This window comes from Trachurus japonicus, chromosome 2, assembly GCF_045865225.1.
Source record: "Trachurus japonicus isolate A0001 chromosome 2, Traja_1.0".
Lineage (NCBI taxonomy): Eukaryota > Metazoa > Chordata > Actinopteri > Carangiformes > Carangidae > Trachurus > Trachurus japonicus.
The window spans coordinates 15,913,588-15,939,101 of NC_140908.1; the positions used below are offsets into that span (position 1 = coordinate 15,913,588).

General features: G+C 39.3%; 1 protein-coding gene across 2 annotated transcripts in view; it reads left to right on the forward strand.

The window, feature by feature from the left end:
• dmd (dystrophin) overlaps positions 1 to 25,514 on the forward strand; it is a 413,300-nt gene that overhangs the window by 169,665 nt on the left and 218,121 nt on the right. For both annotated transcript variants that reach the window (XM_085802729.1, XM_085802740.1), the window contains exons 10-15: positions 12,750 to 12,878; positions 16,995 to 17,090; positions 17,897 to 17,995; positions 19,595 to 19,776; positions 21,026 to 21,173; positions 24,980 to 25,099. In XM_085802729.1, coding sequence (XP_085658855.1) covers positions 12,750 to 12,878; positions 16,995 to 17,090; positions 17,897 to 17,995; positions 19,595 to 19,776; positions 21,026 to 21,173; positions 24,980 to 25,099 — 774 coding nt within the window. The remainder of the gene's footprint in view (positions 1 to 12,749; positions 12,879 to 16,994; positions 17,091 to 17,896; positions 17,996 to 19,594; positions 19,777 to 21,025; positions 21,174 to 24,979; positions 25,100 to 25,514) is intronic.

Here is a 25,514-nt window from a genome sequence, read left to right on the forward strand (position 1 = left end):
TTCGGCTAATGCTGTGTTCAAGGCAGGCTTTTGAAACCGTAAGTTACAGCTTCAAGTCACAACTACGACTTGGTAGCGTTCCAGGTAACCCGTAGCTCGTGTTTTTACCGTCCTGTTGTCTGTGAAAGTTCCCTATAACGGCCACTCGTAACTTCCGACCCGTGAACTCGTACCAGATCGAACTGGTATGACTTCACAGGAAGGAAAAACACAAAGTACGAGTTTCCTTGAACGCACCATGAGTTAGCAGCCCCCGCCCTTGTCAGGCATCAATTGGTCCTCGTGCTACGTCACCACATTCACGCGCATCCCTGGCTGCACACACAGCCCTTCATGCCGTTCTCTCCCCTCATTGGATAACACTTGTATCCCACAAGGAAAATTTTCTCCTCGGGTTACAGCAGAGCAGAGTGACGGAGAGACTCGTGTTTAGGCTGAAATACTTCATGTAAGTGATTGCTGACGGAAAATAGGACTATTTAGGACTTATATTAACAAAAACATTCCACTGATATCTGCTTTAACCGGCTGTCTGCGCACTACAACATTGGGTTATTTTTAACCCAACTATTGGGTCGAGCAAGTGCTTTATACACGACCCAATAGTTAGGTTAAAAATAACCCAACATTGTAGTTAGCATAACCCAACTGGGTTGAATATTCAAACCAAAAATTGGGTCAAAAAGATTAACCCAACCCGTTGGGTTAAAATTAACCCAAAAAAGGGGTTCGTCCTTATTTGAACCAGCAGTTGGGTTAAAATTGGGTTATTTTTTAACCCAACTGTTTTTAGTGTGCATAACATACTTTTACTCTGCTGGGTTTGTGAAACGTACACGGACCGAGTGCTGCGCCACAGTGTGAATCCAAACATCACCGAGGGAAAAAGGTCATCCAGCTTATTGCACCGAGAAATATAAAATATACAGCCGTGTTTCACATGCCGGCCGTGGATTCTATGGCGACAGAGATACGACGACAACCAGAGCAGAGCAGAGCAGAGCGGGAAGCACACACTGTTCCTCTATGTCAGCCGGTCCCATAAGAAGGAGAGCTCAGAGGGAGGAACGCTGGGACATGTTTGACGGCCTTGGCACCGGCTTCTCCAACTATAAAACTATCCTGTCTCTGTCTCTTCCCTTCAGACGGGTTTCAGTGGCAGAAATGTAGAAATGATGGCTGAATTTTCGAATTAGAACAACGAAAAACAATGTCTGTGCACCTATACACTCTATCTATACACGGAAATCGATTATTTCGTTCAAAAGTATGTTTTTCATGAAAGGGATAGTTCAACATTTCGACAGATTGGCCCATTGCCATAATCCCTATAGTCATAGCAGTAGGTTCGTTACCTTTAATTGTCGGTGCAAGCTGTTTTTAGAACGGTGGAGCAGAGCCGTGAGCTGCTCAGAGCTACGCTACGGAGGCTCATTATGCCAAGAAATATGGGATTTCTTGGTTTCCCTCATCATCAAACTCATCAAATACACAATCCAACAACTCCACAACGCTCTGGTGGACAAGTTGTGAGCTGCACATTCACCACGCTATGAGATAATAACACAACGTTACCACACAGAGTTGTTGTAGAGGGAAATACAGAGACTGTTGATGAAAAACTGTCCCTGAAGGCAACACGCATCAGCGGTTTTGCATGAATTTCCCTCTATAGGGATTATGGCAACGGGCCAATTTGCCAAAATGTTGAACTATCCCTTTAATCAGTAATAGTGGGGTTAGGGTTAAGTAAATTTCCGGAATATTTCCAGAAACTTTCCATGGGAAGTTAAACTGGGGAATTTTTAGAAATATTCCAAATTGGAAACTTTCCTTGGGAATTATGGGAATTATTGGGAATTAACTGGAACTTGGGGGTAATTTAAACAAACTGTATCATATCCAAACATAAATGCAAATATTTAGTTTTGTCATAAGCAGACATCCATGCAAAATAATATAATTAAAAAACATTTCAACTGAATTTAATAATTTAATTCTTGTATGAGCAATCAGTTCTTTTACTGAATAACAAAAACATGATGAATGTTGAGTAAAATATTACTAAATTTCGGATTTATTCCCGTTTATTCCTATATATTCCCGTTAATTCCCATAAATTCCCATGGAAAGTTTCCAACTTTGAAAATTCCTGGAATTTTGCAACCCTAGTTGAAGCCTAATACCCATTCTTTAGCCAGATTCCTCCCCCAGTTTGTCTGGATCACTGGGAAGGTGGAGGTAAAAACACAGGGCAGGAGTTGTGGAAAAATATAAGCTCCCGTAACAAACATTTATACGAGTGGTCTGGCATCCAATCATCACTACTGCTTCTGTGTCATAAAGTATTTATAGCTCTCCAATGGGCTTCCTGCCCTGTCTAACCTGCACACACACACTGACATATCTGCAGGTGTCTTCGGAGTTGAGATGCTTTTGCGAGCTCCCCGTAAAAAAGAAATGTTTAAGAGCCTCAAAACTTACATAACTTAAATTCTCTCTAAGTGATGATATCAAGATGTAGATTTAGCCAGCTAGCAGAAAAAAAGATGCTTCAGTTCAGGTCGAGTTAGGGTTGGAGTAATTACAGCGTTAAGCTTGTCTTTATGCACATTTTGTTCCACATTATGAAGACTATTATGAACTCATAGAAGGTATTGTAAATGAGCCAATTCAGAAGTTCTTACATTTGCATCTACTTGTTAGGCAGACTAAGTACCGCTATTTAATTAAGGCAAGGAGAGCAGGTAAAGAGCACACTAGAGTGGTAGAGGTGGGAAATGAGAGTCTTCAAGAGTTTGTTCCACCGTTGGGGAATCACACAACAGAAGAATGGAACAGACCCAGAAGGCCGTCTGAAATTATCAAACTGAGAAATTATACTTAACATTATGGCTTGACGTGTTAAAAATCCATTTCCAATGGTCCAATGATACCTATGAGACGGCCTTTCCCTTCACCACTGATCCTGAGCATCCCCACAGTTCAATTTGTGTCTTGTCAAAGCTAGAACAACAACTCTGCTACTTTCAGACAGGGCTAGGGGTGGTTAGCTCATAGCAGGGCTAGCTTAAAGTGATACACCAACATTTTTTTTCCGTGTCTTGCCTCACTCCCAAGTCCATGACCAGCAGATAGACACCATCCTTTCCACTGTGCGTGCAGTAACAAGGGAGATAGAGCCGTATCGCCGTAATTAGCTTAGCTCAAACACTGGAAGTGTATAGGTAGTGTTAGCCTGCCTGCTACCCGAGCCGAAATCAGCAGTCAGAAGCTGATTTCATTTTAAACTCTGTAAATATATCACTTTATCAACATTTCAAACATTTTTAGGAGAGAAAGTAGCCGTTTAGATCAGCAGTGTGTCGTTAATTTGTCTAAATACCAGCTGCTCGGCGCTACTCAAGCTAGCCGTTGTGACCAACGCACTTCCGGTTACTTTCACAAAATAAAACACCCGTTGCCCTTTACATACAGAAAACCATGACGATAGAATTTGTGCTTTTACTTTGAAATAGGAAGCTAACCTACCCTCGATGTAGCTAGCTTGAACCAAAATAAATCGTCTTTGCTTGAACCCTCCGTTTTGACCGATCTGGTCCCGTTAGCGGCATTTGACCGCTCAAGATGCCTTACTGGAGAGTTTTGTAGCTCTGAGACCAAGATCGGTCCGTTTAGAGTTGCTGAAGAGTTTCTCTGATGACTTTAGGTGGAGGCAGGCTAACACTACCCATACACTTCCAGTGTTTGAGCTAAGCTAATTAGTGACTTTAGGTGGAGGCAGGCTAACACTACCCATACACTTCCAGTGTTTGAGCTAAGCTAATTACGGGCGATACGGCTCTATCTCCATGGTTACTGCACGCACAGTAGAAAGGATGGTGTCTATCTGGTGGTCATGGACTCAGGAGTGAGGCAAGACACGGGAAAAAAAATGTTGCCGTATCCCTTTAACTACTCCCACTTTTTTTCGTTTTTCGTAGTCAGTGTGATTTAACGTAGCAGTCAAACAAGACTAAAGTAAAGGACTTGCACTGTCATTGCTGTCTCCATGGCAACACATGCTAAATTGACATGATTGTTAGCCATCATGGGAACTGCAGCACTGACAGTAATATCTTTATAGGCATGTTTTTCATTGAGTCCAAGCCACTTTGTGTTACTGTTGTTACTGTTGCCATGAAAGCTTAAGGCTGTAATTGTAGCCTAACCTGCCATGGTTTATTTCCCATGAGCCTTTGCTCTGCATTCAGTGTGTGTTTATGTGCAAATATACTTGTGATCTTAAGGGCTGCTTATTCACATAACACTACATCGCCTTGTTGCTGAAACATCCACACTATATAATAATAATATTCTAATGGACTCTGTAGTATAGCATATTACACAGCTAAATGACTGCTGATGTTTGTTCACTGCATATTATCAACACTGCAACAGGATTATCTGGCCCATTTATAAAATGAGTTTGAGTTAACAGCATATCTGTGTGGACGCTTGATTTCCAAGTCTGTACAAGCAGTAAAAAAAAACAAAAAAAAACATCAGGGACAGATTTAGAGCTCCCTGTAGCTCTCCAAAATAAAATTAAGCAGCAACCACAGACTCTTACATGTGGGGTGAAAGAGATTCACACTGTTTAAATTCTGCTGCTTAATGATAAATTGGATAATAAACAGTTTGAAAGTTTTGCTCATTCCACATTTTCACCATATACTGAGATGGAGAACATGTTTCCTGGAGGAACGAGCAGTGCGCATGTGATCCCATATTGAGAAATATAGCAGATTAATGGCAAATATAATGATTATATCAGCAATCTGGCGCCCACAGGAAAAAAAAAAAGATAGGACACAAGATAACCTTTCAGCTTTACTGCTCCTGAAGTTGCATTACACTGAAATATGAGGGTCTCTGCAGTAAAGATGCTGGGAACCTATAGAAAGCAACCCCCACTTTTTAAAAAACTAATATCCAGAGAGAAATATTGGCTTTAGAATAGTTCTTTTCTTTTTTCTTTGATTCTTGTTAAAGGGATAGTAGCATTTTTTAAAGTCTGGTTGTATGATCTACAAATAGCCCTAAGTACTTTAATTGCAGTAGAAGACTCTCTGCACTCCTCCCGTTAGCAACGCCAGCCCATAATAGCCCTGCCCAGAGATTTACAACATACAGTGTTATGAACAGACCCAAAGAAACCTATTTTCACGGCCTAAAAGAGGTTTTACCAGAAAAAAAATACACAGTTCCATTGTTCACTATAATATAATTTTTTCCAGGAAAAACACAGTTTTTATTTGGACCTAACCAACTGCTGATCGGCGGGCGCTAACCCTGGGCGGAGGGATACATGAGTTGGTTAGGTCCAAATAAAAACTGTGTTTTTCCTGCACTCTAAAAAAATGCTACTATCCCTTTAAAAGAGCCATGCATACGAACACGGGTATTTTTGAAACCGTGTGTTTCTCTGCACGGTTCGGCCTTTCATCCACACGTAACCGCACTTGTGGGCTAGCTCTCTTTCGTATAACGGTAAATGTAGCTCATAGCTAACATCAGCCTTGTAACGTAGTCAAATAAGACCAAAGTAAGGGACTCACACTGTTCTGCATACAGAATTATAATTACAATTTTAAAGCTGATAACTTAAATTTAAAAAATGTTAGCTGGAAAAAAGGTATCATAGTAGATATCACAATCTTGTGTTTGTTGCAATGCTTTGTGTGCTGTCCCTTTTTACAAACTTAAGACTGGTAAGCAGGAATGCATCTTTTCTTTCTTTTTTTTACCACAAGAATAAAACAATAATCACCCTCTTAAGATCTTCTGCACATTAAGCAGAATAGTTTATTTTTCTCATCTTTATTTTTGAAATAAAACTTTAATAGCTAATCAGCATCCATCTGTCCAATTGTGACCTCTCTTGTCACACACAGAGGCAGTCTAGACAACAAATGTGTTCTCCCTCGCTAACATCTTCCTTCGTGCAGGGCCGTTGTATAGGGGAGAAAGGTGATGATAACTCTAGGGGCCCAGCGCCCAGTGGGGCCCAGAAAAAACCCCAGTAGTCTAATCTTTGTATGACTGATTTATTCTGCATAAGACCCTGATAATACTCATAGTACACTGTAAAAACTCAACATCTTTCCAAGAATATTTGTCTTATTTCTTGTCCAAATGTCTCATTTCTAGTCAAAACTAATCTCTTTCTACTTAAAATAAGACTCATTACCTAAAAATTAACTTGTTTTTAGATCATTTTCACTTATTTCAAACAAATTTTCACTTGAAATAAGTAGAAAAATCTGCCAGTGAAAACATGTTTTTTGTGCTTTTAATAAGGAAGAAAAACTTGCTCCACTATCAGATTTTTTCTACTTATTCCAGGTGAAAATATGTTTGAAAGAAGTAAAAAGTGTCTAAAAACAAGCTACTTTTAATATGATGTGTCTTATTTTAAGTAGAATGAGATTTGTTTTGACTAGAATTGACATTTTGACTAGAAATAAGCAAATATTCTTGGTAAGAAACTTGAGTTTTTGCTGCATTAGCATCAAAACAAAGTAGGCCAAATAATAAATGATAATACATACGTAGTCTAAGAAAAAAACTGAACAGTTAGGGGGAGGGGCCCACTTTAGTATTCTTTCAGGGGGCCCAGAATTCCTAGCAACGGCCCTGCCTTCGTGATGTAAGGGATTCCTACAAGACGGAAATTTGTACAGTAGGTGCTGGATTGGAAATTGAGACAGATCCTCGGGATAAAAGGAAAAAAATGTAACGTCACAAATGCTCCCCACCTGCTGTGACCTTTGGAGCTGAGTTAAACTGAGGTCAGTGTCATGCTGTCTCGAGCTTCCTGGAGTAATGGCTGCTAATATTATTATCTCACTCACTTTAATAGCCGCTTCAAACCCCCCACTATCAGCTCTGTGTCTGAGAGCGGAGAGGAAATGTAGGATTGCTTTCCTGTGGGGATGAGATGGAGAGGCAGGAGGAAAGAAGAGTTGTGGATTTTAGAAGAAAGGAATAAGGGGAGTGTAAAGATATATAGCAACATGCAGAAAGATGAAGAGGAGCGACGGAGCAGATAAATAAAGGAGTGTAAGAACAACTTAGAAGGTGATTAAGTACGAGACGGAGAGGAGAGACAGGAGGGAGGAGTGGAGATTATCTACTTCCTGCGTCATCTATCATCAGCAGTGGTACAGTCCACCTCCTGACATCAACAACATACACACTAAAAAATGTTGGGTTATCTCTGTAACCCAATTTCTGAGTTATTGGTGTTGAGTTAAATTAAAATAAAGTTGTTTTTCCAGAGTGTAACCCATTTTCAGGGTTATAGGGCTATGGATTTAACCCAATTCCTGGGTTGTGTAAGTAATTGGGTTGTTTTTCAGTGAGTAACCCATTTGTTGGGTTAAGGGTTGGGTAATTCTGTGACTTAACCGGCCGGTTCATTTGAAAAATGCTGTCCGCGCACTACAACATTGGGTTATTTTTAACCCAACTATTGGGTCGAGCAAGTGCTTTATACACGACCCAATAGTTAGCTTAAAAATAACCCAACATTGTAGTTAGCATAACCCAACTGGGTTGAATATTCAAACCAAAAATTGGGTCAAAAAGATTAACCCAACCTGTTGGGTTAAAATTAACCCAACATTGTAGTTAGCATAACCCAACTCTTGGGTTGAATATTCAACCCAAAAGTTGGGTCAAAAGATTAACCTAACCTGTTGGGTTAAAATAACCCAAAAAAGGGGTTTGTCCTTATTTGAACCAGCAGTTGGGTTAAAATTGGGTTATTTTTCAACCCAACTGTTTTTAGTGTGTAGGATTCACAGAGGAAAACATTCGAACAAGTTAAATTACCTAAGCTCTGCTCATCTGGAGGCTGGTGCAGGTGAAAATATATCTTTTATGCCAAGAAGTGTTTGATCCAGAGCAGGGTCGCTTTCTGACTGACTGCTCTCTTCAGCAGGAAAAACACACACGTAATCGACCTTGACAACTGAGAAAGGGGGGAAAAACAGCAAAGAGTAAAACAGAAAGGGAAGACAGACAGGGAAACAATGACAGGTGAAGACATGAGGGAGAGAGAGGGGAAGTTGGTTTCAGTAATGGAGGAGGCAGCAGAGCAGTGTCAAACAAGCTAGAGAATCAATCCCTCCATCCTAAAAAACACAGTTGACACCTGCCCGGTTTAACTGACTGGTTATAGGCCACATCACATTTTATACTAAAAGATTGGGAACGTTTGAGGGGAAATGTTCTGGTAAACTTAAAGGGATACACCAGCATTTTTTTTTCATGTCTTGCCTCACTCCCGAGTCCATGACCAGCAGATAGACACCATCCTTTCCACTGTGCGTGCAGTAACAAGGGAGATAGAGCCGTATCGCCCGTAATTAGCTTAGCTCAAACACTGGAAGTGTATGGGTAGTGTTAGCCTGCCTCCACCTAAAGTCATCAGAGAAACTCTTCAGCAACTCTAAACGGACCGATCTTGGTCTCAGAGCTGACAAAACTCTCTGGTAAGGCATCTTGAGCGGTCAAATGCCGCTAACGGGACCAGATCGGTCAAAACGGAGGGTTCAAGCAAAGACGCTTTATTTTGGTTCAAGCTAGCTACATCGAGGGTAGGTTAGCTTCCTATTTCAAAGTAAAAGCACAAATTCTATCCTCATGGTTTTCTGTATGTAAAGGGCAACGGGTGTTTTATTTTGTGAAAGTAACCGGAAGTGCGTTGGTCACAACGGCTAGCTTGAGTAGCGCCGAATTCATCCGAACAAAATAGTAAACAGCTGGTATTTAGACAAATTAACGACACACTGCTGATCTAAACGGCTACTTTCTCACCTAAACATGTTTGAAATGTCGATAAAGTGATATATTTACAGAGTTTAGAGCTAAAATGAAATCAGCTTCTGACTGCTGATTTCAGCTCAGGTAGGAGGCAGGCTAACACTACCCATACACTTCCAGTGTTTGAGCTAAGCTAGGCTAACACTACCCATACACTTCCAGTGTTTGAGCTAAGCTAATTATGGCGATACAGCTCTATCTCCCTTGTTACTGCACGCACAGTCGAAAGGATGGTGTCTATCTGCTGGTCATGGACTCGGGAGTGAGGCAAGACACGGAAAAAAAACATTGGCGTATCACTTTAGATAGGCCACATCACATTTTATACTAGAAGATTGGGAATGTTTGAAGAGAAACATTCTGGTAACCTTAAAACGTTCAATTAACCTTCCCAAAACGTTCAGGGAACATCAAAATAACTTTCTGGTTACGTCAGGAAAACAAACTGAATCTCAAAAGCAAACACACTCCAGGCGAGAGCTCAGTTTAGCTAATTACTTAATTTAAGTGTCTCTTTTCTCACCAAGCAGAAGGATCCACTTGAAAGTTGTGTATGTATATAGAAAAAAATACAGTTTTTTGCTTCAGTGTCCTACAGCCTCTAGATAATTGCAGCACTAACAAGATTCAGTTGCATAAATTAAGTGTCAACAGGCTACAATTTAGCTGTCCTGCTATAGACTTGTAGCCACTACCTGCTGGACTGGTTTGTACTAATAGTAGCCCTGTCAATGTCACAAATATTAAAGGGACATTGTGTAACTTCTCCTGTTATCTACTCACGAAAATCGATTATTTGGTTCTTCAGTCTGTTTTTCATTAACCAGTAATCCCCCCCATCAACAAAGTGAAGTGTTCCTTTCAGCTCTGAATGAGCCGTTCATATCATTCATATCTACATGGAGCGGGTAAGCTCGGTGCTGCTGCCATGTTACACTGATTCTGCATTCACCTGCAGTCGGGCAGACGGCCGTCGCTAACAAACCAGATGTCATTTTAGTCACATTTTAGTCACAGACCTGATGGGTCGTGGTTCGCGCCTTGCATGGCAGCTTCCGCCATCAGTGTGTGAATGTGTGTGTGAATGGGTGAATGTGATGTACTGTAAAGCGCTTTGGGTATCGTTCAGGTATAGTAAAGCGCTATATAAATACAAGACCATTTACCATTTACAGAAGTCCAGAGAAAGCCGGTAAAACAATACCACATCGCCATGACAATATATTGTCACGTGTATTGTTTTTGCCTCGTGCTGACGGACCACTTGTTGCCGTGTAGCGACTGTCGTCCGTCTGCCGTCTGCCCAATTTCAGGTGAATGCAGCATGAAAAATACGATTGAGTTGCTTGCAATATACAGTACAACCGCAACGCTAGATGGGAGGAATTCCTACACAATGTACCTTTAATTATTTCATCGGTTCATGGGATATATATATATATATATATATATAGCCTATATATACAATTACCTATCTAGAAAATCAGTTATGTCCAAAAATGAAATAAAAACGTTGACGGTGTATGATTTTCTTTCTCAATAATTTTTTTTTTTAACTTTCCTTCTTTCTTAGAGGTGAACTGTCTTCGTAACTATTAAAGTAATATTTTGTGCAATCCCGTTCTATATTTCCACCAATTTTTGATAGGAACCATATTCCTGTTGGTGTTGTCATAGAAGAGCCTTACTGACATCACATGAAACTAGAAATCTTGTTTTACTAGCCAGTAAATAACAGGTTCTGATATGAATGAATGAATGAGTGAATGAGTGTTTATTTCGATCACAGCATCAAAATTTCAACAAAACAAATTCAAGGTAGTAACAACAAATACTATACCGCTGGTTGAAAAGGGTTGCGGCTGAAGCAAAGCTCATAGCTGCCGCACCCTCATTTCTCATTTCATTATAAAAACCATAAGCAGTCTGATCGGAATGCCGCATATACATACACGCCACACACATACATACATATACCTACACAGTACGTCCCCCACCGACCATCCTATATCCACAAACCTTCACAACTCAAAAACAAAACAGGTCGACATTTCCTAGGTTACATTACACATCCCATAATATCAATCCTATACGCTAAGAAACAGTCAAAAACAAACAAACAAGAAAACTTCATATTTGTTGCAAAATGAAGTTAATTATTTCCCTTTGTTGCTCTCAACATTTTCACTTCTGTACCTTTCAAAAATATTATTTTTAAACATTGTTTTTAAATGGGCAACATTTTTACTATCTTTAATATCTTCTGGTAAGCTATTCCAAAGTGTCACTCCACAGACAGATATGCACAGACTTTTCAACGTGGTACGAGCAAAAGGTTGCTTTAACTTCCCTCTCCCTCTTTGGTTTTACCCTCCCTCTCTTTCCACAAACATTTTTTGGATTTTTCCTGGAAGTAGATTGTGCTTTGCTTTATACAAAAATTGTGCAGTTTTGCAGTCCACTAGATCTCTAAATTTCAATGCTCTTGATTTTAAAAACAATAACTGCACAAACATAATATACTGCCAAGGACTTCACTTTTACTTTTAGTAAATGTGGCTGAATGAGCATGAAACAAGAAAAAAACGAGTAAATCTGGAGACTTTGAAGCGTAACTGACAGATGCACAGTCTATCAGTCGCCGTCTGGATGCGTGTGCTGCTGCTGCATGACCCAGACATGGGGTTTGTTGTTAGCTTTGACCCTGTGCTGCAGTTGTCTATTTTCCATTCTGTCCACATGCACATGTGTTATTCTCTCTGTGTCGTCTCTCTCATGTCTGTGCTATAAACCAGCAGGTTTCCATCCAAAGACTTTTCACTAATTCTGAAGCCTTAAATTTGGAAATTACAATTCCTTGTCAGATTATGTCTGAATTTCTGACTTCTCAGTGGGAAATGTATTGCCTTTACAAAACGATTTTGCTTTTGACGAACTACATTTGATAACAAATATAACTGCTAGTTGTTCTGCTGATAAATGTCAGTCTCAATCATATTTACATTCATATTTTATATACTAAAATAAATGCTAATGCTAACTTGACCAGCTACAGCAGTAATATTGTGCTAACACATGAATTCATCAGTAACAATATGATAAGTTATTAAGAGTCATAATGTTATCCAACTCGATAATGACAATTATAAAAGTCATAAAAGTTATCTAAACGTTGAGGATGTAAACTAGCATTAGCTACACCAGTTGTGTGTTTGTGTGTATTTTTTGAAGTTCAATATATAGATTTAAAGTTTCATTTGTGAAAGAAGGAACATTATTTATAATGTAGGCAGTTATACAGTTGAACTCTATCTTGCTTATTTTAACTCATCTGATTTACCTTTACATTTTTTAGTTAATTCTTTTTTTAAATTATTAATTATTAATATTAATTTAAGAATATAACTTTTTAGAGCATGACATTTAAATATATTTACAATTCTACAATTACTACGATTCAATTTTACAATTACAATTACTACAAATTACAATTACTAAAATATGCCCAACATTATTTTTTCTCATGAATGTGTATTTTACACTCTAGTGACAGAAACCTAATCTGTATTTCAGTTTTTATTTTGTCTATGCTGTTTTCAAAGTTCACCTAAAAGTAGCTTTACATTTGGATGGAAACGGAGCTTATGTGTGATTATTCATGTTTCTTTTTTCTCCTCTTTTCTGCTTCCTCTTTCTTTGCCTCTCCTCTTTATCTTTTACCATCACTTCTTTTGTACTGCCTCTCTCACTCTTTTTCTTTCCTGTTTCATTTTCTCTCCTTTGCAATTTGGCTTTTGGATCTTTCGCTCTCTGTTTGCATTCTTTCGCTTCTCTTTTTCTTTTTTCCCCCACCTCCTCTGTCCTGTTCCATCTCTCAGATCACAGTGAGTGTGGCTCAGGGCCGAGTGCAGAGCCCCTCCTCTCAGACTCGCTATAAAAGCTGTGCCTACACCCAGGCTGCCTATGTCACGTCGCCCGAGCAAAAGAGGAGGCGTTGTACTGATCAGGTCCGTGTCTCTCTAACACTCCATCGCAAACGTCCATCTGTCTGTCTTTTTGGCATACTTTGGCTGCATACTTATTATTGCATTGTCTGCTTTTGTTTGTATGTGTCACTGCAACAAAAAATGTCCATCATAACTTAAGTCTCCCATTCCACAATACCAAAGTCTTCCAAAAGGCTTGGTTAATCACTTTTCTTTCTTGAACAAAGGAACTCGCTTCAAAAAAAATGTGTTGTGAAATATGTTCTTTTGTCCGTGTAGCTGTGATGAATAAAACCCCAGAGAAAAAACAAATTATAAGATTGAAAATGAAAAGGATTTTGCAGTGTTGGACATTTTTTTGCATTGTGCGTGAGTTGAATTCAAAGATTGAATGCTTAATGCTTATGGGGTGTGTGTTTTTTTAATCATCAGTGATACAGTGATTCTTTAGACAATGTAGGTAAACAACATTTGGGTATTTTACTGAAGAGGTGGATTGATACCACTATTTATTTAGCTTAGCAAGAGGATTAGGAGAATGGCTCACCCCAGAATCCTAATATCCACCTACCAGCCTCGTTAAATCTCAAATGAGTGAACAAAAACAATAATGAAATTTTGCACAATAACACATTTCCTCTGGTAAGACTCTGACTTTTGTGAAAAATGGTTCATGTCTGTCAATTCTACCTCTGGGTCTGGCCAGGGCCGTTGTATAGGGGAGAAAGGTTCTAGGGGCCCAGCGCCCAGTGGGGCCCCACAAAAAACCCCAGTAGTCTAATCTTTGTATGACTGATTTATTCTGCTGAGACCCTGACTAACACTCATAGTAATGCTGCATTAGCATCAAAACAAAGTAGGCTGAATAAATAATGATAATACATACGTAGTCTAAGAAAAAAGTGGAAAAGTCAGGGGCCCACTTTAGTATTCTTTAAGGGGGCCCAGAATTCCTAGCAACGGCCCTGGTTATGACTGTTAGCTGTGTACATATTTAATGTTATCATAAGAAAATATAAATACCTCACTTTCCTCTGCAAAGTAAATAAAAAATGGCAATACATATGAACAGGGCCGTTGCTAGGAATTCTGGGCCCCCTGAAAGAATACTAAAGTGGGCCCCCTGACTTTTCCACTTTTTTTTTTTTAGACTACGTATGTATTATCATTTTTTTATTTAGCCTACTTTGTTTTGATGCTAATGCAGCATTACTACGAGTATTCAGTGTTTCAGAGAGAATGCCAATACAGAGCAGCGCTATGCGGAGATGAATGAACGGAACGAGATTGCATTGCCGGAAAAAAAAAGGAAAAAGGAAAATCTATTCGTGGCGGATGTAATTCCTTTGTGGCTGGGCCCCTAGAGTTATCATCACCTTTCTCCCCTATACACGGCCCTGCATACGTAGTCTAAGAAAGAAGGGGAAAAGTCAGGGGGGAGGGGCCCACTTTAGTCTTCTTTCAGGGGGCCCAGAATCCCTAGCTACGGCCCTGGGTCTGGTGAGAATTGTTAAAGATCCCTCTCTAAATCTCTCAATAAAACCCAGTTTTTGTCAATAAAGCATACGCATGGATGTATGTAAATATTTTATATGAATTTTTGGGTTTAGTTTTTGTTGTTTTGAGGTAAAAAACAAGACAATTTGCTCCTAGCGCTACAGCTAGCAAGCTAATCTTCTAGCATGTCAACTATCTTACAGAGCCCTCTGGTTTTCTTTTTAATTATTAAACATGTTTACAAGAAGACATTGATAGTTGCTAATCCAAACTAAAAGTTGCTCTGTTCATCACCACCTTCCCAAACTTTCCAACCTCTCCTCTCTGCTCCGTCTCCATTAGCCTCCGATACAAACATGAAACGTGTGCGTCTACCTATCATGTACTATTTGTCATCCCGTCTTTACTCCTCAGCATTTCCCACCGTTCAAAGCCGTCAGCCGGCGCCGCGCTGCTAAACGTGTGTCATGGTTTCCCCTCACATTCACAGACTGATGTCAAATATTTAACGTGCCAGCGGGGCGCCTGACTTAACTCTGGCTGGCACCTGAAGGCGTCTCAATGAGGAAAGATTATCTGTCAGATAATCGTTATTCAAGCGCAGCAGCTGTTGTTTGAAACACAGGATGTAGAGCAGAACTCAGCAGGACGACCCCGGTATCATCACTACTGCTGTTTCTTTCAAAGATGTGCAGAGATGAGTCAATATTTGACATCACAGCAGCTTCATTTTTTATCATAATCTGCCTTTAAGAACCTTTCTGAAGCCACTGTTGGATCATTGATTTTCTCTATAGGGAAAAAAGAACTTGTATTAAACCGCCTGGGACCTTAAAGGGATAGTAGCATTGTTTTAAAGTGGGGTTGTATGATCTCCAAATAGCCCCTAAGTACTTTAATTGCAGTAGAAGACTCTCTGCACTCCTCCCGTTAGCAACGCCAGCCCATAATAGCCCTGCCCAGAGATTTACAACATACAGTGTTGTGAACAGACCCAAAGAAACGGCCTATTTTCACGGCCTAAAAGAGGTTTTACCTGAAAAAAAAACACAGTTCCATTGTTCACTATAATATTATTTTATTTTATAATACACAGTTTTTATTTGGACCTAACCAACTCACATATCCCTCCGCCCAGGGTTAGCGCCCGCCGATCAGCAGTTGGTTAGGTCCTGTGTTTTTCCTGAAAAGATTATATTATAGTGAACAATGGAACTGTGTATTTTTTTTTCAGGTAAAACCTCTTTTAGGCCGTGAAAATAGGCCGTTTCTTTGGGTCTGTTCACAACACTGTATGTTGTAAATCTCTGGGCAGGGCTATTATGGGCTGGCGTTGCTAACGGGAGGAGTGCAGAGAGTCTTCTACTGCAATTAAAGTACTTAGGGGATATTTGGAGATCATACAACCCCACTTTAAAAAAAAATGCTACTATCCCTTTAATATGTGGCATTTATTCTATATTTGAATGTATTCTGCTGCAAATCAGGTCTAAAGAGACAGAGGAGAGTGGCACAGACTGCAGCAGTTATCAGCGCTCTGGATGGGCTTTGTGTTTCTTGTTATCAGAGCAGAAAGATGAGATAAAAGAGAGAAGTTGTTAGTGTCCAGATCAGCAGCAGCTACAGAGAGAGAGATACTGGGAGACGGAGGGGGAGACCCGGACTGTCAAGGTTGGACAAAGGCCAGAATTACTTCTCAGCAACACTAACGGGCCTCTCCTCTCCTCTCCTCTTCTCTCTACCATGCTCCATGCTGTTAGTTAGTTAGTTAGTTAGTTAGTTAGTTAGTTAGTTTAAGTTTATTTCGGACATGTTAAAAGGCAAGGCAAGGCAAGGCAAGGCATCTTTATTTATATAGCGCATTTCATACCAAGGCAACTCAATGTGCTTTACATAAAGACAAAACATTAAAAAAAAAAAGAAGCATAAGACAGAATAAAAACAAACAAAACACTGAAAACAGAGTTAAAAGCAAGAGCAAATAAAAGTAAAATAAAAGAAAATAGATAAAGTTTTAAGTTCTCAGCTATAAGCACGTGAAAAGAGAAATGTTTTCAAAGACAAATGTTTTAAAAGAAATAAAACATAATACAGAAATGGACAGACATAACATATAAAAACTTTGCAAAAACAACATATGAACAAAAAAAAAAAAAAAAAAATATATATATATATATATATATATATAAGATAATATAAGAAAATAATTGAAAATAAAGGTAATTTGATTTTTTTGTTTTTTTTGTTTTGTTTGTTTATTTGTTTGTTTCATATCCGAAAAGGAGTGGGAAGAAGTAAAACTTATTTACTCTCACCCCTTATTCATAAATTATCTATCAAGTTATCTAGTCATTATAATCTATACAGTAAGTTAATTTATGAGTTATTTAACTGGATTTATTCTAATATATTATTATATTTATATTTATTTACATATAGATTTATTCTAACATATGATTACTAGTCTTGATCTCTAGTCTAGATTCTTCTCCTCTCTCTGCCTCCTTCTCCCAACTTTTAACTTTTATTTCTTTGTTTCATTCCTTTCTCAACTCCATAACCTCTTTCTCCTCATGTCACTTTTCCGTGATCATCTCCAAACACCCCGTCATCTTCATCCTGGACCCTTCCCCTGTGTAGTTCCTGTCCCCGACCCAGGAGGAGCTGCAGCGGGGGCTCAGTCCTCTTCCTCCGGGGGCCACAACCCTGGAGAGCTACCAGGCTTCTCTGGAGGAGGTGAGGCGCTGATACAGTATGTCACACATCTGATATTAAAAGGATAAGTCCGTATTTTATTGCTTTCAGAACCAGAAGTCCAACTTATTTTCTGTGTGAAAATCCACACTCTAATTATTAATAGTAATTATATTAATGACTATATTTAGTATATATATAAGAGAGAGTTAGACAAACAGTTAGACAAACAACAAAGATAAAATAATTGAAATGAAAAGCAGTAGCTTGTTTGTAGTGGGTAAAAACTGCTAAAAATGTATTTATCCGCTGCAGAAAAAACTCCACAACAAATACCATAATATTACGACGGAGTATTAGGGCCACATTGAGAAAAAAAAACAAAAGGACAGACTTAGAGAATAAAGTCATAAATTTATCTGAATATAGTCGTAAATTTACGAGAATAAAGTTGTACATTTCATATGAGAAAAAAGTCATAACATTACGATAATAAAGTCGTACATTTACGAGAATAAAGTCGTACATTTACGAGAATAAAGTCGTACATTTCATACGAGAAAAGTCATAACATCACGAGAATAAAGTCATAAATTTAAGACTTTATTCTCAAAGTTTGTGATTTTTTTATTTGTCAATGTGGCCCTAATACTCAGTCGTATAATATGTCCTCCAGTCTGAGTGATGTTTGTAAACCAACTGTTATGACCTAAAAGAATGAAACCATGCACTATAATTGTAGAATCATGTCTCGTATGTATCATGTATAGAAACAGCTCAATATTATATGAAAACCATAGAATATTGTTGAGTCTTATCATTGAAGTGTATTGTGATTAAATTTGAAGGTGTTGACGTGGCTGTTGTCGGCTGAAGACGGGCTGCAGGGCCAGCCTCCCATCTCCAACAATGTGGAGGAGGTAAAGGAGCAGTTCCACACACATGAGGTGAGGCCTGGCATAGCAACACATTTGTTATACTGTGGTCTTCTTGTTTCTTAGTATTTTATTCCCTCACATTCATGCAAACTATCCGCGAATGTTGGTTAGTTTACACTGTTAAACACTGGTTAGTGTGTGGTTGAGTTTCACAGAGACTTCATATAAATGTATGGGAGACGGGGGTCAGAAGTCGGTAACAATTATTCAGTCATATTTGCAGGAACTGTCACTATATTCTGATAGTAGGACATGGAATGGGTCATTTAGGACAAAATCCAACTGCAGACACATACCCCCCCCCCTCCCCGGTTGCCACGACAATTTGCGGGGGTCACCACGACGAGTAACGCACCCCAGGCTGAGGCAGACATTAACGTAGTGAAAGAGGTTGATTTTCTGCCTCAGCACTGGTCTCACATTTTGGCTTATTGTGAGAAAACAGTAGCTCCCATCACAAAAACAAGCAGACCGCAAGCGTCCAGAGGACTTCCTTAACGCTTTGATGTGATTTGATGTTTCTAGAGTAAATGATTTGGAAAATCTTGCAAGTTAAAACCAGGAGTCCCTTCGGCTTGTCTCAGAAAATCTTTGTATTGGAGTCAATGGGGAGCAGGGAGGGACCTGGTTGTCTTTCTGCTTAGAATCTCAAATGTTCTGCAATAGCAGCAGTGTACAGCTGCATTATGGGAAGTATAGTCTTGCTAGGGACCAATCCGTCTCTTTAAAGTCCTTGTGAGTAAGGAATTGGTCCTTATAGTCCAGGCAAAATAGCGTTTTCTGACGGACTAATTGTAACAGAATGTTTTTCACCATACATCATTTCTATGAGGTGTCCAGAACAACATACTAAAAGTCCTAAGAAATCCTAGTTGGGGAAATATGTTTAATTCTCATCAATCCAACACTGATTTACTCTATAGTCTATGGTGCCAATAAGGCCAAACAACAATACACCCGAATGGGGCTATTTATTTCCTTTACTCCTACCACAATGAAACTTTACACAATGAAAGTATACATGAAAAGTAACATTTCTGTATTTCAAGTTTCTTCTATTCTTTCTATTAGCTTTGTACCAATTTGATGCAAAAACATGTTAGCAAATATTGGGGAAACACATGCTAACAATGCTAATGTCATAAAATAGAATGAATATTTAAATTTCTAGCTTCCTGTAATAACAACAGAGCAGGAATAATATGCTTGGTATGGTTTTTTGCTGCACATAAACACAGAAAAGGCCGTTTCTTTGAGGGCACAGGGCTGAAACAGCACTTAGCAGCTGTTTTAAAGCTTAAACTCTGATGGATGTGGACTCAGACAAGCACTGACTTATATCGACTTTTATTCTCTCAAAATTGAATTAACTCTGATTGTTTCACTGTGTGAGACTCTGGAAGGATCATATATGAGTTAAGCGCTCAGAGGAAATGGATCAAGCGCCAAGGTGAGAGGTGGAAATGTATTTTGTGAGCAGTTATTGAATGAAGTGAGAGTGAGAGGAGTGCTGGGAGGTACTTCACTTCTCCTGGGGAATAAATTAGACAAAATAAAGGGCGTAATTGTGGAAATGTGCGTGAAATCTTATTGTGAGTCTCTCATAAGGGCTACATGGTGGAGCTGACCACGCACCAGGGCAGCGTGGGCCGGGTCCTCCGGGCCGGAGCGGCGCTGCTGGCCGAGGGGAACCTGACGGAGGACGAGGACTCGGAGGTTCGGGAGCAGATGAACCTCCTGAACTCCCGGTGGGAACACCTGAGAGTGGCTAGCATGGAGAGACAGAGCAGGTACATGCAGAAACCAAAAAAACAAAACATATAAGAAGACATTAAAACACTCACCAATGTTCTGTTGCCACACAGTACTATGTGCTGCTACTATGCTGTGCCGAAAGCAAATTCTGCCGACTTGTTGTGCAGTCCTTAATAAATGAATTGAATTGAATTGAATTGAATTGAATTGAATTGAATGTAAAAATAAACTAATAATGTTTAAAGCAACTACAAATAACAATGCAATGCAAGATAAGCATCTTTACAATAATACGTCTAGAGCTCATGGGAAATGCAGTCTTCATTCCAACAAAGCACTACCACTTTTGACCACAGGGGTCGCCAAAATCAACACAACATGAAAGTTCTTAGTAGAAGCTTTAATAATCTAAATAGTCATAAATTTACGACTTTATTCTTGTAGTTTGTGATTTTTTTATTTGTCAATGTGGTCCTAATACTCCGTCGTATGTAAGAATGCTGAATCACAGGCTAATAAAACGGGTTAGCTAACAGGTACTAGCTGTGCTAGCTATCACTCAAAATGGATATGAAGCAGTCAATCAAATTAACATAATCCAGTGTATTTATAATTAGCATAAACGACGCAATAAATGTAAACGTATAAAAGAAGAAGCCAACGTGTTGTATTGGTTATTGTTTGTTTATTTTTAGGATCCCATTAGCTGTTGCCATAACAACAGCTCACAACCTGATGATGTCATAGGTTTTTAAAAGCAGTCCGTCAACAGGATTAAAGGGAAATGGATTCAAGTTCTTGAGGTTTAAATATCCAGATGAAATAATCTGAAGGAAGATGCAAAACAAATATACAAGAAACTGTCAAGGTGTTATGTTATTATGGTCAAACGCCCCAGAGTTGAACAAATACAACAGGGTCAAGGAACAAAATGAGCAGGAAATACAGAAAATATATTCAACATAACGTGCAAGCTCAATAATTTAAATAATATCCAGAACAGCACAAGCCAAGATGGTTTCTTATTACATTTCATTTCTATCTTCATTTTAGCTTCTATGAATGAAGCTAACAAAGAGCAGCGGCCTCTAATTAAAATGAATGAAATGATAAGTGACACCCAGCCAGAGTTCATTAACTGTTGAGCTACGGTATCTTCTCTGATGATCTTGTGTTGATTAAAGCACACGGCCCAGACTACCAAACACCACTTAGACCAGGCAGCAGAGGTCTGTGCTGGACTTGACAGGACTGCTTTCTGCCCCCCCCCCCCCCCCCCACCAGGCTCCATGTGGTCCTGATGGAGCTGCAGCACCAGCAGCTGCAGCAGCTCACCGATTGGCTGGATGTGACCGAGGCTCGGATCAAGAGGATGGGGGCTCAGCTGGGTCCGGACCTGGACGACGTCAAACACCAAGTGGAAGAGCACAAGGTCACATAATATATAATACTCTGATGTCTTCAAGGGTGAACCAATTAGAAAGAAGTGAGGTTGTATAACTCAGTTTTGATTATTGTTATTTTTTCATGTGCAGTATAGACCGAATCGCCTTGTTGTTGAACGAGAGTTTAGCTATATATCATATTTTTCACGCGTGCACACATAAATAGTAATGTTTGTCCAATCATTGGTTTTATAAACTTTACAAACATCAGATTAGTCTTAACGGTGATATAGTGACATGAAAAAGTAGATATATATAGTGAAACTCTCGTCCGTCACTATTGTTCTCATGCTGGTTTTCTACCAGGAAGTAGTTGTAAACAACAAGGAGATTCGTCCTATACCCGCAGGGGGCAAAATCCCAGTTTTTTGGAAAACAGACAGGGAGCGTTGTAAAAGGTTTGACAGCAGAAATGATCTGTAGGAACTTGAAGGATTAAAACCTGGGTGGACAACCCGGTCAACTAGCTGCTGGAAAGCTACAGGGGACAAAACCCCTTTCTTGGGTCATTCTGCTGGAGAAATGATGTAAATGCAAATATTTAGGTACTACAATGGCATAAATAGTCATACAACTATAACATTTGTCAGAGAGTATCTTGACACATTGGGGGAGGCAGGAAAAAAAGATTCTGGGGTTTGTTGCAACTGGATTTTAAGATATCACCCTCAACATCCCAAAAAAGACAAAAAAAAAAGTACTGTTCACCTATTCCATATAGTATCTTTTTATCCAGATAGAAGAAGTCCTCCTGCTTTGGTTTATGCTAGAGATGAAGAGATGCCATTGTAATCATTCCCAAAAGCTTCCTGCAACAAAAGATCCATTGCTCATTTTTTATGACATCATTTCCTGGCATAATTATAAAGGAAATCTTGTAATGAACATAAAATACATTTAGAGTTCAATCAAATCAAATATCACAGTATATATTATCCTTTTAAGAAAATCAATTATTCAAATAATTCAGAAATATTTAATCAGCAAAATAGCAGAACGGCTCCAATAGGAAGAGAATTGGCAGCTCTACTCTTTTTTATAATACAGATACAGACTTGAAGCCTTGAGATTGTTGTTGCTTTTTAATTTAGTTCCATTAATTTCTAAAATTCTTGGACAATTCTTTGCTCTTCTTTCTCTTCTCCATGGTCAAAGACACAAAATACAAAGATTGAATGAACATTTTTCCATTTAACCCTCCTGTTGTCCTTCTGGGTCAAATTGACCCAATCTGTTCCCTCCCTCCATCCTTCCTCCATCCTTCGTTCGTTCGTTCGTTCGTTCCTTCCTCTTTTGATCCAATTGACTTGATCTCTTCCCTCCCTCCATCTTTCTTTCCTTCCCTTTTCCCTTCCTTCTTTCCTCCCTTCTTTCCCTTCTTCTTCCTTCCTTGAACAAATCTGTTCCCTCCCTCCATCTTTCTTTCTTTCCACAATCATTTTCCCTTGCCTTCCTTCATTCTTCCTTCTTCTTCCTTCCTTGAACGAATCTGTTCCTTCCTTCCTTTTTGACCCAATTGACCCAATCTGTTCCCTCCTTCCTTCTATATTTCCTTTGTTTTTCCCTTCCTTCCTTCCTTCCTTTCTTGACCCAGGAGGACAACAGGAGGGTTAATGTGGTTTCCAGTGTTATTTCTATGTAACCTATCTGTTAAAATACAAACGAAAGGAGCGTCACGTGCTTAAATTTCCAATTATTTCTTCCAATTTTCAAAAGGTGCCAATCATTTTGTACCATCTATTTTTGGGGTGTCAGATTTTGCTTATTTCTCTTACTGATTTTATGTTGTTCCACATACAAACCAAAGAAATATACCCTTGAATACCAAAACTTGTGTATGTGCAAAACATTTTATAGAAGAAGTTGGGCTTTATCTGAAAAAAACATTGGCTGATCCTCTTATATTCAAACACCACCTTATTAACCTAACTTTCTAATGTTATTGAGGGATATATACATATACGAAAATACATACAACTGAGTCATTTTATTTGCTGTAGAAGCCTGACAGAGGCTACTGAACGGGACTGCTTCAGGAATAAACTCTCCATCTCCACATCAATGTAATTGATTGCAGCGTGAGGCTGCGGTCGGCACCCACGTTCTCTCCGGCTGTTTATCTGACGGTTTTCTACATCTCCGATGACAAAAACAAAACAAAACAAAACACCAGATTAGCAGAGTGTTTGCAGATTGTTGTGAGAAACAAGGCAAGGCACCGTCAGACTGGATTCAGCACAACAAGCCAGCAATGACAATTAGCCAACCTAGAAGCTACTTTAATTAAACTCACCAGTAGGGATGTCACGATTACTTGTTTTGACAATTAATCGTGGTATTAAACGCCACAATTGACCCTTTGTCAAGGCCCCGCCCCCCACGGTTACTGTTGCTAGGTTGGACAAACAATGGTCACGGAAGGGTTAACTCCCATTGGAAACCATTGAAAATTAGGCAGATTTAAATTGCTTGTAAGGAAAATTTGAATTAACCTATACATCAGAAAAATAGTGTCCATGATAGAGGACAGACGTGGCTCAATAGCGATTGAACGGGCATTACCTGACTTTTCCGAAAAATGGGGTAAAATCATTGTTTTGGTCACTCACTAGCTAGTAGCTAACGACGCTAGCTAACGTTAGCTAACAGCTAATCTCCGCCGATCTCCCGTTTTTCCTCGTAAAACTTCACAAAGTTCAAAAGACATTAGTAGCGGTAATGTTACGTTTGCTAGATAACTTTGAAGGTATTAGATCTTCTCTGTTTATGAACACGACCAGAGAGTGGACTGGAGGATGAATGAGCTTAGCACTTAGCACAGTACAGCCAGGGAAAAACAGGCTCACTTCTCATGAGGACTGCACACAACAACAAACAAAACTTTGCAGTTAACCCCTGACCTATGCCTACAGCTCCCCCTAGTGGACCACCCCCAAACCCTATTATTAAGCTCAACTAAATACATAACAGAAGGTTAAAGTAATACAGTAGCCTACATGTTTATTGATGTCTTAGGTTTGGGGAATGGGATAAAAATGACTCAATGAATACGTTCCAGATATCGTGAGTTGCTACTGCAGGAACCCCAGGCACATTTTAACTATATTGAAAAATTATAAAGTAGTTTTTGCCGAAAAACTTGCTGTCTACCTATCTTGTTTCATAGGGTTTCATTCCAGGGTTGTCCAACCTTAGAATGTTGTGCAACATGTGACATGGGGAGGAGCGCTCTGATTGGTGGATCAGCAACCAATCAGAAGGCCAACAAAGGGTCAATTAATTAATCGTAAAGATTCCTAAATACCGTCACTTTCCAAAAAAGATTATGTCGGATCTATATCGGCAGATGTGGCGCAAAAATAAAGGTAAATGCTCAGATACTGGTCCATTTATCTAATGTAACATGAATTGGTAGGAATTTAAATGTTAGCGTATTATTTAATAATAATAAAAAAAAAGCAAAACAAAACAAAAAACGATTAAAATAAATGCAAATATTTGGTATAGATAATAATCTATGGTCATATATTAATAGATACTTGAAACATTTTGTATAAATAATGAGTAATGTAATTATATTTTGACTGTATTTGATTTTACACATTCATAGTGTTGTGAAATGAATTAGTGCATAATAATAATCGTGATAATCGTAGCACCGTGATTATTCCTCTGACAATAATCGTACCAAGAAAATGTATAGTCGTGACATCCCTACTCACCAGATCTCAGATTGAACGACGTGATAAAGGGATAAAACGCCGTTTAGATGAAATGATTTTGTGTTTTACAGCTTCTGCAGGAGGATCTGGAGCTGGAGCAGGTGAGGGTGAACTCTCTGACCCACATGGTGGTGGTGGTGGACGAGACCAGCGGAGACAGCGCGACTGCCGCCCTGGAGAGCAAGCTTCAGGTGAGGGAATAGTGCACTGTAAAAAAAAAAAAAAGTGTTAAAGGGATATGCAAACATTTTTTTTTATGTGTCTTGCCTCACTCCCGAGTCCATGACCAGCAGATAGACACCATCCTTTCCACTGTGCGTGCAGTAACAAGGGAGATAGAGCCGTATCGCCCGTAATTAGCTTAGCTCAAACACTGGAAGTGTATGGGTAGTGTTAGCCTGCCTCCCACCTAAAGTCGCTAATTAGCTTAGCTCAAACACTGGAAGTGTATGGGTAGTGTTAGCCTGCCTCCACCTAAAGTCATCAGAGAAACTCTTCAGCAACTCTAAACGGACCGATCTTGGTCTCAGAGCTACAAAACTCTCCGGTAAGGCATCTTGAGCGGTCAAATGCCGCTAACGGGACCAGATCGGTCAAAACGGAGGG